Source organism: Leptinotarsa decemlineata, unplaced genomic scaffold (genome assembly GCF_025532065.1).
Source record: "Leptinotarsa decemlineata unplaced genomic scaffold, Ldec_3_MD MMD2_P_RNA_scaffold_5, whole genome shotgun sequence".
NCBI classification, from domain to species: domain Eukaryota; kingdom Metazoa; phylum Arthropoda; class Insecta; order Coleoptera; family Chrysomelidae; genus Leptinotarsa; species Leptinotarsa decemlineata.
The window spans coordinates 3,615,275-3,634,573 of NW_027412532.1; the positions used below are offsets into that span (position 1 = coordinate 3,615,275).

A 19,299-nucleotide genomic window follows, 5' to 3' on the forward strand; every position below is an offset into this window, starting at 1 on the left:
TGACGTGCCGTTTGAGGATCGATGAGTATGGTATTTCTTCACGTCACTATCGAATTTTTATCGTCTGCACAACTTCGATATGCTTTCGACTAGTCATACAATAGAGATAGAAAACCGTCCAATAAATGAAAATAGTAATTTTCTCGTTTTGTGGAAAACAAAGTCCCTATGATTTTTTGACAATACTTTTTCCACACCAGAACAAAATTAGGTACTCTCTTGACGTGCGTTTCGGTAATCAAGTTAGAAGATGGTGAACACTACAACTAATCAATTACATAAACATATTTTACTGAAAATGAATCGTCTCTATGAAATTATATTTATTCATCAAATTTGAAGTGCTGAAAAAAAATGTTTCCGCCCGGGATCGAACCGGGGACCTTCCGCGTGTTAGGCGGATGTGATAACCACTACACCACGGAAACAGTTATTGGATGATGAAAATAATTTGATATGATCCTGAACTATCAAAATATTGGAGATTCTCAGGCCGTTATTCCGATAAGCAGTTTCAAGCGTTCATTTTACTCGAAAACGTGCAGGAATTATTTCAGTAACAATACTTTTTTCCTTCTTTGTTGTATTCTCCAAGAATAAAGCTAAAAATGAAATAATGTGACAGCTTATTTTCTATTATAAATTTTGTTTTTCTAGTTATTTTCAATAAATGTAAGATCAACTAATTTTGGAAAGTTTCGCCTGTTTGAATAATGTGGTGGGATATTACTACAAGAAGAACAGAAAAAGCTATCCTGAAATGCAATCTCTCCCACTGCCTTCGAAGTGGTCCTCAACCCATTTGGCTCTTCAGCAAGATTGACATCTGACCTCTTTCTGATCAGGTGTCAGACTAAAACGGCCTACACACGTTACGATTTTTCATACTGCTTGCAGTACGATATGCATCGGTACTGCCGCAGTAACGATAAATCATAACGTGTGTAGGCAAATTGGGTGTTTTGCAGTATGCAATCGTCGAATCGATCGCAGTATGGAGCTTCCATAAAATATCGTATCAACGGTCGTGTCTGGGGTGGAGTTGTAGATAAGTTCGAACGTGTGGAGCTAATTTCTGTGGCAGTTACAATTTAATATCGTTTAAGGCAAATCATTAGGAAAAAGGTTTTATATATTTCATATCATTATAATGGATCTGAAAAATAAGACGTTCTGGGAACAGTTTATTGTTGTATACAAAGAAAACAGCTGCCCGTGGGATGTAAAATAAAAAGAAATTCAAGTTACGATATTTTATTTGAAAAATTTAAAGAGTTGTTCCTAACCGAATCTCAAGAAGTGATGAAAAAGAAAATAAACGATATAAGAACTTCCTTCAGACGTGACTTTGGAAAGATTGAAATCTTAATGAAGAGTCAAGAGCTGTTGCGCTTGATATTTCTAAGGCTTTTGACCGTGTGTTGCACGAGGATTTGCTGAACAAACTTCGATGCTATGACTTGTCGGATTATTTCTATGTATGGCTCTCCAGTTTCCTGAAAGAACGTTTCCTGCAATGGGCCCTCGATGGATATCTCTCAAATACTTTTACCATCCCCAGGTACCCATATTTGTCTCTTCATTGTAAATCAACGACCTATTGGAAAATACCAAGAACCCAATGAATTGCTTTTCTGATGAAAGCTCACTTGTTCCATGTGGAATCCAGGACATTGGCTGTAGATGCGCATCTTCACCGGCAGCAGGTTGCATATCTTAATGAGGATCTAGAAGCGATTTCGAATTGGTGGCGAGAGTAATCAGGTTCAATTCAATGCCACGTAAACCCAAAAAATAAAGTTCTCCGAATCGGATATAATGTCAGGACAGACAATTCCGCTTTCTGCTTCGATAAGTTTGTTTGGGGGGTTAAAATGGACACCAATGTCTTGGCACACAATCATGTTACTGGAATTACAAAGGCTGCTTCTCAAAAGCTTGGAACACTGTTCTGAACTAGAAAACTGTACACACCTCAGATGCTTTATAAAGCTGAGATCAGACCTTCTTTGGAGTATTGTTCCCATGTATGGAGCTTTGCCCCTAGGCATACCCTGAAGCTGCTGGATTCCATCAAGAAAAAAGCGAGGCGCCTGATTGGAGACGCGAACATCACTTCCAAGCTGATAGTCTGGAACACCGAAGACAAGTTGTAGATTTGTTTCTCTTTTAGACATTTTCACGTGAGGTGTTCAAGTGACTCGGTGTTCAATTCCACCAAAAAATACTGTGGCTGCTCATTGTTTTGAGGTTCGACTCAGTACACCTCTCACTTCTCTGGTACATGTAGAATAAACTTCCTGAGAACATTTTTCCAAATATGAATTTAGTCTCCAGCGATTCAAGTTCAACGTGAATCGCCAAACTCTTAAAGGGTGCTGATGATTTTCTTTAGTGCTTGTGTTCTGTCCTCAAAAACTATAGATTGTCAAGATTCCTCTCCTCCATCAACCCTCACGTATTCACTCCTCATAATAGGGGAACCCAAGCGGGGATTTCAGGATTTACTAAAGCGCGGCAGATTAATATACAGGGGGATACCTTGTAACCGGTTAAGTACCTCCACCAAATATGAGCCCCATATATAAAGCCGCCTGTGAAGGATATAGAATCAGATTAGTAAAAAAAATTGATCATCAGAAATTCTCGAGCGCGTCAGATTAAGGTGGGGTGAGTTAATTACCTGCTGAAAAGTGTATATTCCAGTAATCTGACAATTTGAGAGTGACGTAAAGAAATGATAGGGCTGCAAAGTTAACCTCATTTCGACATTCTCGAGCGTAGCTAATTTTTTTATCGTTTTGAAGGAAATAATTCAAGGATTACGAAAAACATGGAATCTGACGATTTCCGCAAGCCGAAATAACAAAAATTCGTCGATAAAGTTTAATGCGTGTGACTGTGTGATACCTATATTTCCCTCTCCGAGTTTCTATTCCTCTATTCACTTTTTCTCTATCTATTACTCTCTTACTCCGTCCCCACTCTGAATTCTGTTGCCATGACTCGTTCGTGATGAAGATTAATTAATCAATTAATTGATGGATGTAACCGTTACTACGTGGTAGGAAATCACAATGAAGAAAAGAGAAGTTAAACTTTCTATGTTTTTTACCACTTTTATTTGTAACTGACGTTACTGCAGTTTCGTCCTATGACATTTTCAAACTTATACAATATATATATGACATTTTCAAACTTATACAATATATAAGTTTGAAAATGTCCTTATAGGACGAAACTGCAGTAACGTTAGTTACAAATAAACGTGGTAAAAACATAGAAAGTTTGATTTCTCTTTTCTTCATTAGTTAATCAATTGATTATAAAAAAAATTAATTTTTTTGAGCATTAAAATACATACACTTATTTATTTGCATGTTATTTCCTGAGCTTTTCAATTAATTAGATTCAATGAATTAAAAAAAATATTGTTTTGTCAGATTCAATGAATTAAAAAAATATTTTTTTGTCAGATTAAGCGAATCCCTCTTGATAATCGTCAGATTATGAGACAGCACGTCAAAAACATAAAGATGAACCATGTATACCTTATCTGACGCGCTTGAGTATTTCAAAATGGCGAATTTTTTTGCACATTATAATAATGGCCGCGAGTTTGCCTCAAATCGAAATCGTCAGATTAAATGAGAGCTTTTTTTTGTTGCACTCAACACCCCCTTAGAAAATCTGACGCGCTCGAATAAATTTTTTCTTTTCACTTTTAACCTTTACGTACAACCACCCACATCATGCCAACGATCAGATTAACATACCAACATTATTAAAAATACGTAGGACATTGATGACGCGCTCGAGTATGGCCATGCAACAGTATTTTTTTACGTATTTAAAAATCTATAGCCGCTTCCTCCACCGATGAAAAGGTATATATTATATAACATTTTTTTTCTTCTAATCATCTAAGCTTTGCAACCTAATATGTCTCAATGACGCTCGAGTAAATCCCCATTTTGCATCGTGGGCTCCCCTGCTATCAGGAATTGTAAAATATGTAACCTTTTTCAGCTGACAATACCAAATAGTCGAAAAATACTAACACAGACAGGCTACATCTGATTCAATGTTTCGTCATTTAGGTTAGTGAGACAAAAATCCATAAACAGATTAGATATCTTTATTACCATACTAACTAAATCTGATGAAAACGTAAGCCAAGTGTTATTGCTTTTCAGACAAAAGCGTCTTGGCAGCAAGAAAAATCACAGCTTCAATTAACATTATCGTCTCCTTCGGCTAAACAGTCCTTAGAGTCTCTGCCACTACGCTAGTAAAGAAAAAACACTCTAAATGTATTTTATGTCCTGTTTAATGACGAGAAAAAATATATAACAAATATCCTAAGTTTCCTTATCAAGTAATAATAGGTTTGATATTTTACACTGAATAATTTAATCAAGAGAATTATCAAAGTGTACGGTACGTTAAAAAAATCAGGAGGGAAAAGACAACCCTTGGAGAAACGTGGGAAGTGAAACCACTACATCAAGATGGATTTTTTACACATTATATTTTATGTATAAAAAACTATTACATGTTGTTAACTTCAATATTACAATCGTACCTGCAAGAGAAAATGAAACAAGTTTTCAGACGGTACGCACAAGGCTCCAGGACAGAAATCTGTCACAACACAGACAACACGCGGATATCCAACGGACGTCCAAAGAATACCAACCTGGCCAACCATAAGACACCGCATATTTTTTGGATATATAACGGATGTCCACAGGATATCCATTCCAAGTCTTTTGAGGGACGTCTTACGGACATTCACCTCACATCCATAGGATATCCGGTGTTATCTGGAAACGACGGAGAAAATGGCGAATTCCGCCCTGGAACCGCGAACTCGGTCTGAACAAATAAATATTATACTTCAAAGTTCAGCAACACCTAAACAGGGGGTTAAAAAAAACCCACGCGAGCTAGTAATCAAATCGGAAGAAAATAAATGTCGAGCTAAACCGCGTCACAATTTGGCGGATTTTCACTGGCAGCACGGCGTTCCGAGCAAGCAGACGTGATCTCAAGCCCACGTTTAAGTAACAGCTTTGCTGTCTTTGTTAGTTCCGATGAGATCCCTAAAAACGTATTCAAACCTGAGATTGAACGCTGTCGAAACAATGTTTATTACATTACACTTAGCGAAACCACAAAACCTACTATATAAATTTATCTAACAAGAGAAGTAACGATAATGAAGAGTCTGAGTGCGGACACGTTGGTGTGTGTGTGGTCGAATAGGCCGGGCGATCTCGGGGAAAAGAAAACACAACCCAGCAACGCTGCCCCTTACAACCACAATATATTAAACGTACAATCGAAATATTCAAAACTAGTTAGGTTCTCATACAGTTACAAATCTCATCATCAGAATGTCTCGTATAAAAAACCAGTGAATGATATTGTGGCGGCGGGTGTTGCGTATTATAAACTACCACAATGTCCAAAAAGCAAAATGTACAGTTGATGTTTTTTATGAATGTTGTTGATTTTTTTTAATGTTTTGAGAAATACAGGCTGGCTATTCCCCTCCAGTGTGTTGAATGAAATAAAGTTTTTTTTTCATCTAATCTGTGAAACGTGGATTTTGGGGGCCGGGCCATCACATAGCGTACTTGCGAGTCCACTCGCGCGCCAACTCGTTATACTTTTCCCGATCGGTTTTGTATATCCTAGCGATTTCTGGAACTAACGGATCGTCTGGATTGGGATCACACAGCAGCGAGCAGATTGATAACAGTACTGAAAAAGAAATACTTATTAATAAAACTGGAATTGAAAATGAATTTATTCCTATGTCTCTAATTACCAAAAGTATAACGATAACAATAAAAAAAAGTTTTAATTGTCCAACAGGAGTTATCCCAATTACAAGACAAATATAATTAAGTTTACAGCTATGACTATGTATGAGTACAATGGAATATAACGAATCTAATATATAAAAATGAATGTTTGTTGGATGGTAATAAATAAACTTCTACATCGCTCAACAGATCGTGATGAAACTTGACATGTATAAGTAATTTTCCATAGAGAAGGTTTTTAGGCTATCAATTTTTCTGTAACTCGCCACTAGATAGCGTTGTAGAACAATTTTTTGAAAGCACTGTTCTATAATGCTGCGCAATCCTAAGTTTGATGATTCTGAGTCTGTAAAACATTGGAACAGCAGCGATACAGCAACGTAGTACTACAACTACCAAATTCTACGCGGGCGAAGCCGCAGGCAACAACTAGTAGCATATAAAATCAGCAGAGTAATAGAGTAGTATATTATACAATTATACAAAAATATCACATACTGAATAGAAACTATTTTGCAGATGTTATAAACTGGGGATTTTATTAACACGTTGATCCTAGGCAAAGGCAAATAGAAAAATATTTCGTTTCTACTACTTCGTCTCGGTGCGTGAAAATTTAGTTGAGATGACAAATCTGGGCATTCAACCAGATTATGAATCAATTTATATATGAAGATACAGGCATAATATGTTCTTCTGTTTTCTAAGGATAAGAGGGCAAATCTATTTACCAACACTCTATTACCAATTCCTTGGGATGGGTAAGTTCCATCCAGTTTGTAAGCCATGTATTTCATAAAGATTATTTAACAAGATTCGAGTTGCTTTATATGCACCTTGTATATAGGTGACCAGATTAGGGAGCCATATTCCAGACGAAATCGGACATATACATTAAAAAGTGTTATAAAAAACATTCTTGGTGTTGAAAGTCTCTACACGTCCTGAAGATAAGGCCAAGCATTTTTTTTGCAGATGTGATTTGATTAATTTGTGACGTGAAGCTAAGTTTCTTATCGAATATGATGCCCAGATCTTTAATTTCTGTGCTTTGTTCCAATATGACATCATTTATTGCATAGTCAAACTGTATATTGTTGTGCTTGAGGGAGTATTTCATAAATTTACATTTTTCAATATTCAGTGGAAGCTTGTTTAGTATGCACCATTCATGTATCGAATTAACTTTCTTCTGCAGAATAAGAGAGTCCTCGGTTGATTCAACGGGTCTGAAAATCTTCAAGTCATCAGCAAAGAGTAATATGTTACTAGAGAAATTTGAAACAATATCATTTATAAACAAAGGAAATAGAAGAGGAGCTATTACTTCCTTGAGGAGCACCACTAGCTGATGTGAATTCTGTTGATTTGTGTCCTTTGTATTCTACAAATAGTGTACGATTCTGAAGACTGTGGTAAATTTAACAGTTGACTATTGGACCCAACAGAAACAAGTTTATTCAGTAGAATTTGATGGTTCAATTTATCAAAGGCCTTTGAGAAGTCTGTATAGATTGTATCCACCTGTAGCTGTTTATCTAACGCAGTGTAAAACACATGAGATTAGTTATTGTTGAACGTTTATTGATGAAGCCATGCTGATATAAAGTTATACTATTTCTCACTCTAGGAAAAATGTTGTTATACAGACACATCTCAAAGACCTTTGCAAAGTTGGACAGAATTGTTATGGGTTGATAGTTCAGAATGTTATTTGGAGCCCATGATTTCAATATTGGACATATTTTAGATACTTCAGGGGTTATTATTACTATCAGAAGAAACATACACACTTTCAAAGAATTCAGCAAATGCATTCACTATTGAAGTAGGGTTATTCAGATTTTCTTCACCGTTTCTGGCAGCTCGCACGGCCTCGTTTAAACCCTGCTGCTGTTGTAAACGAAGGAGCGACTCATCCAGGTTATCTTTTATATTGGTTGGGTGAAGGATTTTCATAAAGACTACCAATTTTTTCCATTGTAACAAATTCACCGAAAGCGTTCGCTATTGATGACTACCAAACAAATACTCAACAAGGCAGCGTCTTCAAACTTGAAACATATGCTTTATAAATTGTGAACTTTCTATTTTTCAAACTACCACCATCTCTAGGTCAGGTCTGGCTATTCTGAGACCACTTACGTATATGACACATCGAGCATTCATTAGAAATTGTGTTGGATAACAATACATTTGGTTTTTTGGAAATATTCTCCAATATACAGGGTACCTCGTAGAAGCGTCGCAATCAGATGAAGTTTTTTTTTTAATATATGTGATTTCAGAAGAGCAAATCATAACAAATCATTTATCAATGAAATCAAAATGAGAAGCACAGTATTTCGTTGAGCACAAAAAAAAAGAAACTTTGCCCAAATTCAAGCTTCGACATATGTCCTGTAGTTTTGGAGATCCCAATGGTGGGGGTTGAATTTGAATTACCCTGTATATGCAAAATGTATATAAGCAAATATTTCAAATAATAATGAAACGGTTTGAAAACAAGTCTTATTCTTTGTAAACCTTGAAAGGTGATTCTCACATCAGATTAAGAATACCCGCTTGAGATCAACCAAAACATTTGAATCATGCTGTGTCCGATGTTACCAGGTTTATTAGCCGTGGTCTGCAGGTTTTCATACCTGGCGTTTCGTCTGCTACTGCGACATGCATTATCGAAGGCGATGGGTCATTTTCAGTTTGCACATCGCAGAAAAAATTCAAATGTAAGTAAATCTGGTGCAGCGACAAAATGAAAACAAGAATAATATTCATGTGAACAACCTTGACACTTATCAGGGAAAATTTACAAACATGATAAAACAAATACAACCTGCAACCACATCCAAAAACGTCCAAGATAAGCGCGAAGGCAAATCGAAGCAAAAATATAGTTAATTTTGAAAACAACATTCAAAAATACACTGAGAATTTGACAAAACCCAAATCATTTTCTACCTTGAAACTTTATAGATTAGCCAAGCCGGTGAATTATTTATGACGTACAACTGAATGAATTGATTGCAATATTTTTCATCAGACTGGTTGAAATAAATCAGTGACAACGGACACTCTCATATTTATCTCAATATCATTTTTATATAAGACCAATATGAGCTTGCCATGAAAAAATAAAAACTATAAAAACAAAGTTTTCACAAACAAGTGTTCAAAATGATTTCGATAAGGGTGTCAAATCCAGATAACCCAACAACTGGTTCAGGGAACAAACATTCGGGATTTCCCATTCTGTGATTTGAGCTTTTCATATTAATTGAACTGGAGCGAACAGAGTTGAAGGAAAAATTCGTCACAAAACAGTTACTAACCTTTAGAAATAGTAAGAGCCGGAGACCACTGAGAACGTAATATATCAAGACAAATGCTACCATTACTATTTATGTTCGGATGATAAATTCTTGTCGTGAATGCCACTTTTGGAGGTTTGAAAGGATAGTCTGTCGGAAAATGTATTGTTAAGAAAAATACTCCACCCTGGTATGGACTATCTGGCTGAAAAAAACAAAACACATTATCACACGTAAAACATGTCATCTTGAGATTTAATATCATTCAAAAATTCGAAGTTGCATAGCACTATTTTACTGGGTTTATCTTTTTCAAGTAGAAGGCATAGATTTCAATATTAATATGTTTATAACTCTCAATATGCCTGTCGAAAAAGTCAAAACTCAAAGGAAATTGATATCCAAAGCCTTCTTAAACCATTGACGAATTTTTTGAAGACATGTAAATCTGCAGTTTTCACTACAAGGTAACTGGTTGAACCCACACCCCAAAAATAAAGTATCCTTCGTTTGTTTTTCGGCTCTGGTTATAGTAGTACAGACAAAGGTCCTACAGACTTACTCAATACATATAAGTAAGATTCATATAATCAGAAAGGCACTTTTGTGTTTAGAACTGTGGAAAACGTGGAAGTGCTTAAATGTATAAACTCAATAAAAAGTAAAGCAGTGGGCTCCGATTCAGTGACCTTGAAAATGTTCAATTTGATCTCTAATTTTCTTGTTAATTATATAACATACATATACAATTATTGCATAAATAACTCAACATTCCCTACGGCTTGGAAATTGTCACTTGTGATCCCCTTGGCAAAAATAAGGAATCCTACCAATATCAACCATTTAAGACCAATCAGTCTTCAGCCAGTTCTAGCTAAAGCATTTGAAAAATTTTAATACGATCAAATCAATGAATAAGTAATGAAACATAACATTATACCACCGATTCGGTTTGGCTTCAGAGGATGGATTTAGCACCACCACAGCTCTAACGAATATTCTTGATGATATTTTTAGGGCAATTGATGAAGGAAAGGTTACTTGTCTGATCGTGCTGGATTACAGCAAGGCATTTGATACTATGGATGAATTTTTCAGCGATCCTTCACGTACAATGCCTGTAAGTTCTATAATCAACTTCCGCATGATTATAGTACATATACTCTGATGAATTTCAAAAGAAAGTTGAAATCCCTATTATCAGCTCAATATGATTAACAAATGTCGAACTCTGCATCTTCAGAACGGATAATGACCAATCAATCACTATGAATTAAATGTACTAATTAATTTGATAGATCTCAGACAGCAAAATGATTCTACAATGTAATAGAATTATATTCATCGTAGATATTATAGCTAAGATAATTAAGAAAATTGTAAATTATTATTGTATTTCCACGGTTAAGTTTGAAAAACACCCTCGAGTGACACTTTGTAATTTTATCTTTGTTGAATACCTGTTAAAGACGACTTTTTATTGTTATTATTATCTTCTTGAAACTTAGTGCCCAACTTTCTATTGTTCTTTAAGGTTTTGAAAAAACTTTTTTTTATTCTTTTTTCAATTGTTTAGTTAAAAAAAATTGTTATAAACAAATAATTTTTTTCATTTTTTTTTCAATACTTTGTTCTATAATAAAAGAAACTATGTGTTTTTTTAAAATTTATTCTATTTTTTATAAAACTTTTAATATTGTGATACCTTGATACTTGTCTTTTTCATTCGCTCCTTCGCTTTTATAATTATAATAACTTTCAAACTATTGCAGTTATGAATATTACCGGAGTTTTTTCCCAACACCAAATCGTTATTTTTACACTTCGACATGTGTTTCGATCACCAAGTGATCTTGGTGATCGAAATCTTGAAGATGATCACTTGGTGGTCGAGGTGTAAAAATAACGATTTGGTGTTGGGAAAAAACTCCGGTAATATTCATTACTACACCAATTCCAAACAGTATATCACAAGTATTGCAGTTATGATAAATATGCTTCAAGTCTTTTTTGTTCATTATAAAATTATTAACAATTAAAGCCTTTTACTAAAGTTGTAGTCCTATCATTTATTTAATTATTGATCTTTATTTATTAAAAAAAGAAAATTTTTCAAGTCTTTTCAACATAAACTTCGTGTCATGTAACAATAAATCATAAGGATTTTATAAAAAATAGAATAAATAAAAAAAAAACACATAGTTACTTTTATTATATAACAAAGTATTGAAAAAAAAAGTTTGTTTATAAAAAAGTTTTTTTAAAATAAACAATTAAAAACAAGATTAAAAAAAAGTTTTTTCAAAACCTTATGATTAAAAAAAAAAACGGTTCCTCAATTTTAATATTTAGTTGCAAAAAACGATTGTTAATCAACAAACGCATTTTTTAGCAACAAAGAAATTTTTTTAAGAAACCATTTTTTTCTAAAAATCATGATTTCTTTCAATTAACATAATGCAAAACAAAATTTCGAATTGCTTATAAACAATGTATTTGTTTGTAATAAATGTATTAACAATAGCTGTAAAAAATTAAAAAAAATATTATTAATTAGTTTTTAGCCATGAGACATTGAAACAATAAAAATTTTTTATAAAATTATAATTTTTAATTGTCAATAAAAAAATAGAAAATAGCAATTTTTTTATTTTGGCAACGGTAATCTATTTTTTTGCCTATTAAGGATAACTTCACCAAAGGAAAAAAATGTTTAGTTTAATAATTATAGGGATTTTTATATTAACTTTCAATTCAGAAAAAGTTATTAATTAACAAATTTATAATTAACGTAAAAATTGGGATAAAAATTTTTTGACTGCGGATTATTGTTTATTTATTGATGTATCACAAAATTACATGAATTTTTTCATTCCTTAATATTTACATTTGATATGTTCAAATAAATTTTTTTGTTTTTATGTCAGAGTGACGAAAGGCGCGCGGAAGCCAGACTATATATAAATTAAATTATAAATAATCGAGATACAGTTTCGGGAGTCGGGACTTTTTTTACGAAAATTCATTGATCTTTTCAAATCTTTTTTCAAATTTCCAAAATTTTGAAAATTTTCCGAGATATTAAGAAAAAACTAAAGCCCCATTTTTTTCCACTTAATTGTTTATAACTATTGTAATTTTTATCGCCGCGTTTTCGGACCTTTCCTTAAACTTTCTAGACAAAAATACGAATCGAATGACACCTTGGTCGTAATTTTTGGACAGGGCTGAAAAATGTAACCAAAAAGAGCTAAATCAAGTACATGTGAACCAGACTACTTTGATGTTTCTTGAGACTGCGCCAATAGATAAATACTCGATTTTTTAAATCTTGCAGCTATCATACAAATTAACGTTCAACCATACGTTCTATGATGACGCAAAATTTCAACGATTTACGACACCGGTAACTCATCATTCCAAAGACTGACCTCACGTAACTCAGCAACATTTCCAAGATCAGTCCAAAAGAACAGACATTAACAGCTTAGCCTCTGTACATGATCAACAACTCCGATCGATTTTTATGTATTTGAATCGAATGGGGGTCATTTAGATATAGTGTCAAGGTTCTCTACAACACCATCAATTATAAGCTATTCAACATTATACTATTCCAAATCGATAGAGGTAATTGCCACCATAACTTTTATGTAAAAAGAATCCATTTTCATGTTATAAATCATGAGTATTATCCAGACAAAAATAAACTGTCACTTTTACAGTTTTCTTTCGAAAAGAAACGAATTCAAAAATAAAAGTTGGCACAAACAATTTTTTCGCTACATTGCATTACAATGACTCATGATGATAGTACAATGGTGAGTAATTCCTCTTATAGTCGGGGAGCTAGTGACACTTTCTTCAAGAAAATTCTACAAACATATTTTGAATGGTTGGAAACAAAAACGAGTTCCTTAAATTACGATTTTGTAAATCTACATGTTTTTTAGAAGACCAGGAGTCTAAAAAAATTGTTCTTCGTTCATAAGGGACCAAGATCTGTAGGTTCTTTCGTCGTAGAAATTCACTATAGCATTTTATGTTGTACTACAAAATGGGGAAGACGTTGTTGATGAAGAATCGAATTAAGTTTTATGACGATAGACAAGACAGACTCTTTTGAAGAAGACGGGGACGATGAAGAACTTTGATGAACATTAAAATATCGGTGATAATAAATATTTTGGAATTAAATATGTGAATACATCACCTAACTGATATGCACAAACTTTTAAGTACTGTTTTCAAGGTTACGAACTTGAAAGTGCGCCAAAATTATTAATTAAATGTGATTTCAGTTTCGTTTTATCTGCAAAACATCAAAGTTAACAATTTTTCATTGATCTTTTTAGAGAAATTTCACTTTCCACCTCCCACCTTAACTCAGATAGACTTTTTTGGCGATTTCCTAACAAAAAATTAATATTAGTAATATTTACTAATTTTGACTACTATTTTTCAAGTGCTTTTCTTGACGTTACGAAAATCAAGACCTGAGACGAATTTTGAGAAAATTTTGGCACCAAAAAACGCTAAGGTCAGTACTTTATTATTATGAATCACATGTTTACCCTTTCAATACCTGTATTAAGTTATTCGTTTATATTTTGGCAGATTGTGTTAAGTGAAACTTTTTTGGGGATTTCTGATTTCATAATTTAAAAACTTTAGCTTGTTCGATTTGTTATTTATTCAACTTCGTTAGTCCTTAACTTACACAAGCCTCCGCAAATGACAGATTCAAATGACAGTGACCTGATAGACGTCATAATTCACCCCTACTGAATAAACGCCTTGGATTGAGCCAATCCTGGAAGATTCTGTCAGAAGTCCATAAATCTTCTTGCCATCCAGGTGTTCAATCTTTGGCAAAACCTAAAGCGATGCCAAGCGACAGGTTCAGGTCGGATAAAGCTGCTTGCAGCATCCTCCTTTGCAAAGAAATCAGCAGCCTCATTGCCTTTTGGGCCAGTATGGCCAGGATTCCAGACCAGAGACAATCTGTCACGTTTCTCTACTGAAGAGAGTCGTTTTTGGCAATTTGCTAACGATTTAGAAGTTGCTCGGTAGGAGCCAAGAGCTTCCAACGTGGCTTGACTGTCCGAGAATATTTTTATTGACTATCGTATGAGGTTGGACTCTTTCAATCTCTCCGCACACAATTCAATAGCGTAAATTTCCGCTTGAAATACAGTCGCATAGCCAGGTTGATATCTCTGTCCTGGGTCTGCGACTGAAAACATCTGCACCGGAACTGGAAGGTGTTTTTGATCCATCTGTGAACCAACGACTATCTGCTATTAACATTTCCTTCTCGCTGAGGATCCAGTACTCTGTACTCGGGAACAGTACTTTATAAGGCAGTTCGTAGTTGACAGTTGGAGGCATACAGTCAAAGGTCATTTATAGAATGCTGTGACTTCCAGTGTCAATCAACAGTCTGTTGCACTCTGCATTGAATTAGGCAATGGGCACAAGTCTATACGCGGTCCATCTAGCCTCTCTCTCCAGAAAAATGTGGAGAGGTGGTAGATCTAGAAGGACCTCCATGGCCGCTGAAGGTGTGGTACTGATGCCATCACTGATGGCCAGACAAGCTTGTATCTGTAAGCCAGAGAGCTAGCTTCGCCTGGACCGTTTTCTGTAAAGCCTTCTGCCAACAGGCAATTGCACCATAAGTGATCGTTGGGTTGTCTATCATCGCATAATTCTGAAAGTAACAAGTATTATCTGCACATTTTTGTTAAGTGTTTATTCTGAAACGAATTGCCGTCTTCCTTCCTTTGGAAGTTTCTCACTTTCTTTACATATTGATGGAGAAGTAGAAAGTCAAAACCTTTATTTCCTACAATTTAATAATTTCAACATTATTACAGAATTTCAATAGAAGTGTAATCCACTGAAACAAAATAACCAAAAGTATAACCCACTTACTTTGTATCAATAAACAAAGTCACTTGTTTTGTCCATTCACTCTACCCTGAACTTCTCTGGCTTTTCCTTTATTGTATTGCATATTTGATATTTTACAAGTGTACATATTTTTTCAAAATATACCTTATTTTACCTCTTCCATGTGTATACCTTTTAGATATGGCCGTAAATCTTCTGTTTCTGATCAACTATTCCTATACATTTCATGTCAAAAACAAAATAAATATAATTATTATTTATATTATGTACAAATCTTACTACCAGCCCTCAGATTGAGATACATGTAACTGTGTACAAAGAATAAAGTTATGTTACCATGTTTTATTAATTTTCAGATCAGAGTTTGTTTTTTCCAAACAAAATTAGTTAAAATACATTGAAAGCAAAAAAAATTTGAAATATAATTCTTTATCAAATGAGAATGCTTCAAAAAACATTACCAAAACTATATCACATATCTGCTAATGCCCACCAGCTGAAAGGCTGTGTAAATGAAAACCATATCAGGTCAGGTTAGGTTGAACCTAGGTATGAAATTTCAACTTTACAATATTTCAAAATTTATATAGTATTATGATTATGTTTCTAACAATACCAAGATTAAGGGCTATGTAAACAATTCTTTGACCTTACTCATCAACCCCATAATTGCTAAACCATTTGAAAAGAGGATTAGTGCTATAAAACCAGATTTATGAGCACCCCCTTGTGAGTGTCTACACCCAGTGAAGATATTGTAACAATTGGATACCTTAGTAAGTTATTGGGATTATTAATTTTGAGTAATTCATTACCACACACCTTTTGAAAAGGAACAATAGCAGTGATAAGTTCATTTTAATTGCTTCCACCATTCTAAATAGAAATTACAAATGTCTCATGGAAAAAAAAAATTGATCAGTCTGGACCTGTGTCAAAATCTTTACTATTATAAAAAACAGATGCAGATTTTGGATAAAAATTTCCATATTCAAGTGAGGTTAGGTTGAGTGAGGTAAATATAAAATACTGTTTGTTGACCATAATTCATTTTTCATTAATTACTTTCACGACATTTCATTCAAAACAATTCAGCTTCAATAGGCTAAGCAATCTTAGAATTGGTTATAAGGACTGTCTCATTAAACCTCATTTCAAATAAACACTAAATTATCTGTCTAGTAAAGTGAGGTTATGTGACATAATATTTAGGGTTGATATTCACAGAATATTTTTTGAGATATCAGGCAGATAGAGGAGAAATCAATTATTAAGAAAAAATAAGTTACCTACAAAGTGTACTACAAAACTTACAAAATAACTCATATGCTTCAGATGTCGATATTAAAATATGGATAAATATTTGTTTCAACAGCTTTCATTCGAATTTTAATGAGACTTAGATATTTTCGTGAATTGATCATGAAGTCAAAAGTTTTAGAGATACGGCCACTGCGGACCTTTATTCATATATTTTGTCTTTACATTATAAAGAGTGTCCACTTCATCAAAACAAACCAAGACAGTGCCCAGATTTTTGTTTCGGAGGGTCTCAATAAGAAATACCTGCTAATTCAAATTTATGGAATTACCATTATATTGTCGCAGGAAAGGCCCTCCCCTGAAAAACTGTACTAACATTTTCGTTTTCAAAACTAAAAACCTCAAACTTCCAGTTCAGTGAATTCACAATACAAAATCAAGCCTTCCAGACTTTTAAAGGGCAAATTCTATTATAACATCATCAGTAGGGACGATGACATCTCTGTGAATTGCCATTAGGGCCAACCCGGTTAGCCTTTCTTGTCCACAAAAATTCCATAGGTAGGTTTTAGGCGCCTAAGTGTGGAAAATTACCTTTCCAGGGTGCACGTGGTTACTGGTAGAGTCGACAAGATGTTCAACAACATATAAATGTTGTGATTCAATTGCCTGTTGCACTCTTCGACAGCCCCAATGGCGTAAATAGGCAAAAGCCCTTCGGACCGGGAGGGGTCCAGACCCCCCAACCCCCCTGGGCATGGTCTTGAAACAAACCTTGTTCTGAATTATGTGACTTCACTTAGAGTTTTTGTCATCACTAATAGACGAAGTAAAAAAATGAGAATAACGTTGCCAAATTTGAAAATTTCCACTTTCAAATGCATGTTTATGCAACATACCTAGTAAGTAAACGAACTGAGAAGTAGATATACTTTGACTTGCATAATATTTACAGCTATCATTGACCTCAGACTTTGTTGTTGAAATTGAATTTTAATGAACTATTACTTCAAATGTGTTTATATAAAGTATTGGAAAAGTGGATGAAAAAGAATTGATCAAATTTTTGTATATATGGAACCATTTTCAGCACTATAGTGAAAACTATAAAGAATAACTACGGTTATGTTATTTTAGCACAATCGATCAAAAACAGCTGCATAAACTGGGTACTATTCTAGTTATTGCTGCATAATCCCACCTTGAATGACAAAAAAGAGGCATTTCTCATGTTTCCGGCAGCTTTATAAATTTACAACACATTCATTTCTAATCTGGTTTTGTACCAACGAAAGTTTACTTATGAAAGTGCCCTTTTCAAGAAAATTGTTCATAACATTCAACAGTTTGCTGCATCTCCAAGAATATGGGCAGAATGTCAAGTTTTCACTTTAGATTCAAAATCAGCGAACAAAAATACTTTTTTTCAATAACTCATGGGAGTAGTTACTAACGAATATTTACCAAAATCCTTTTAAAAAGAAAGCATATTCATAATCCTATTGAGTATAATGAATTTTCAAGTACTTACTGGTCCCATTATTGTTGCTTGCCAATGAAATACTGGAATAAACAAATGTAATTCTGTTAATAACAAGGAAATTTATTGTCCCATAGTGCACTTACAGTCATCTCCAACAGGACCTGCTGAACATTGTGCCGGAGGATCTCTGCCGAGGTCTTGTAATTCCTGAAAAAGAAAAAGGAAGAAATGAATACTCCAAATAGTACAGAATCTGGCAAGTTAATTTTAGAAGTATGAAAGTCAGGGGCCTATTATGGAGAGGTTAGTTACACAAGACACTTTAGGCCAAGGTAATAATAACATATTGGGGAAAATTGTGACTAATGCTGACCACAACTGTCCATTTTTCATTACGTACATATCCGGCATTTTTTTATAAGTCGAGATTTAATCAGTGATTAAATCGAAAATATTTGACCCGTCAAGGGTGACACAATTTAACGAAAAATGTCCATGCTCGTTTTGGATGCAATTAGCACAAGGAAACTCAGTGTTGCACACGATAAATTCATGTTCTAAAATTGTTCACACTGGTCTACCACAAAATCGTTAAGGGCGTTTAGCAGGAGAAAAACACTTTACTTCACGAACCTGAACCTAAAATCTTATTCACCGAATATTTCGACACCAACATACCTTATTAATTCGTTTTAAAGCCATTTGATGTAGTCTGTATGTGATATATACTGGCTTTTCACCAGACAATGAAAGCGCGAGCAAAGGACCTCTGATAGAGATTGCAAAGATGGCCTCCTTCAAAACTCACAGACACGACGTAAATCAAATAAATATTGTTTCGGGTTCATTCGCTATAAAAACTTCTTGAATGGCAACTAAACTGATGGAAGTAAACACAAGAAAAACTAAAACGCTTGAAACCACTCCGTCTTTTCTCAATAATGCACTCAAAAGTAGTAATGTTCCAGAATAGGTGACTGATCACTTCCGTGGCGACTTTTGCTTTTTGTCGATAAGGTAGGACAATTTGTTGCAATTTTTGACGACTTTCGCAGCATTCAAAATAGAATGATTTTTAGATTTGATTTTGTCTACTAGTCCAAAGATGGCGCATGATTTCTGTCATTTACTGGAGTGTGTGGAGACAGAATTGAGGGTATGGTCCGAAAGTAACCGAACACTAACCATTATTAACGGGAAGTTTCAAAAGCGGTTACTTGGAAAGACATGAATTGATCTTTATTTCAATAATTCATTCGATTGTCAACTCCAAAAATGAAATTGAATTGAAGCGTATTAAAAAAACACTTCAATGTGAGATATTCGCGACATGTGTTTCACAGTATAACAACATTTCCAGATGTCACAATGTATTGTTGGACAATCGTTGGGTGATTTTTTTGTGAATCGGATACTCCTTGGGATATGTGCTAGGGAAATTTCAGGGAATTCACCGTTTACTATCATCTGTTACTGTCAACATCACTTAATC

At 34.2% G+C, this 19,299-nt stretch overlaps 1 protein-coding gene and 1 non-coding gene across 2 annotated transcripts; both read right to left on the reverse strand.

Moving 5' to 3' along the window:
- Window positions 1-355: 355 nt before the first annotated feature.
- On the reverse strand, window positions 356-428 carry TRNAV-AAC (transfer RNA valine (anticodon AAC)). The gene has a single exon. It is a non-coding gene; the product is annotated as a tRNA-Val (tRNA).
- Window positions 429-5,310: 4,882 nt separating this feature from the next.
- On the reverse strand, window positions 5,311-18,805 carry eff (ubiquitin-conjugating enzyme E2 eff). The gene is made up of 5 exons (XM_023167004.2): window positions 18,486-18,805; window positions 17,951-18,014; window positions 17,856-17,887; window positions 9,167-9,350; window positions 5,311-5,769 (listed from the first exon to the last, which is right to left on the reverse strand). The coding sequence occupies exons 1-5, from the start codon at window positions 18,507-18,509 to the stop codon at window positions 5,630-5,632; spliced, it is 444 nt and encodes a 147-aa protein (XP_023022772.1). The 5' UTR covers window positions 18,510-18,805; the 3' UTR covers window positions 5,311-5,629.
- Between the last annotated feature and the right edge of the window lie 494 nt (window positions 18,806-19,299).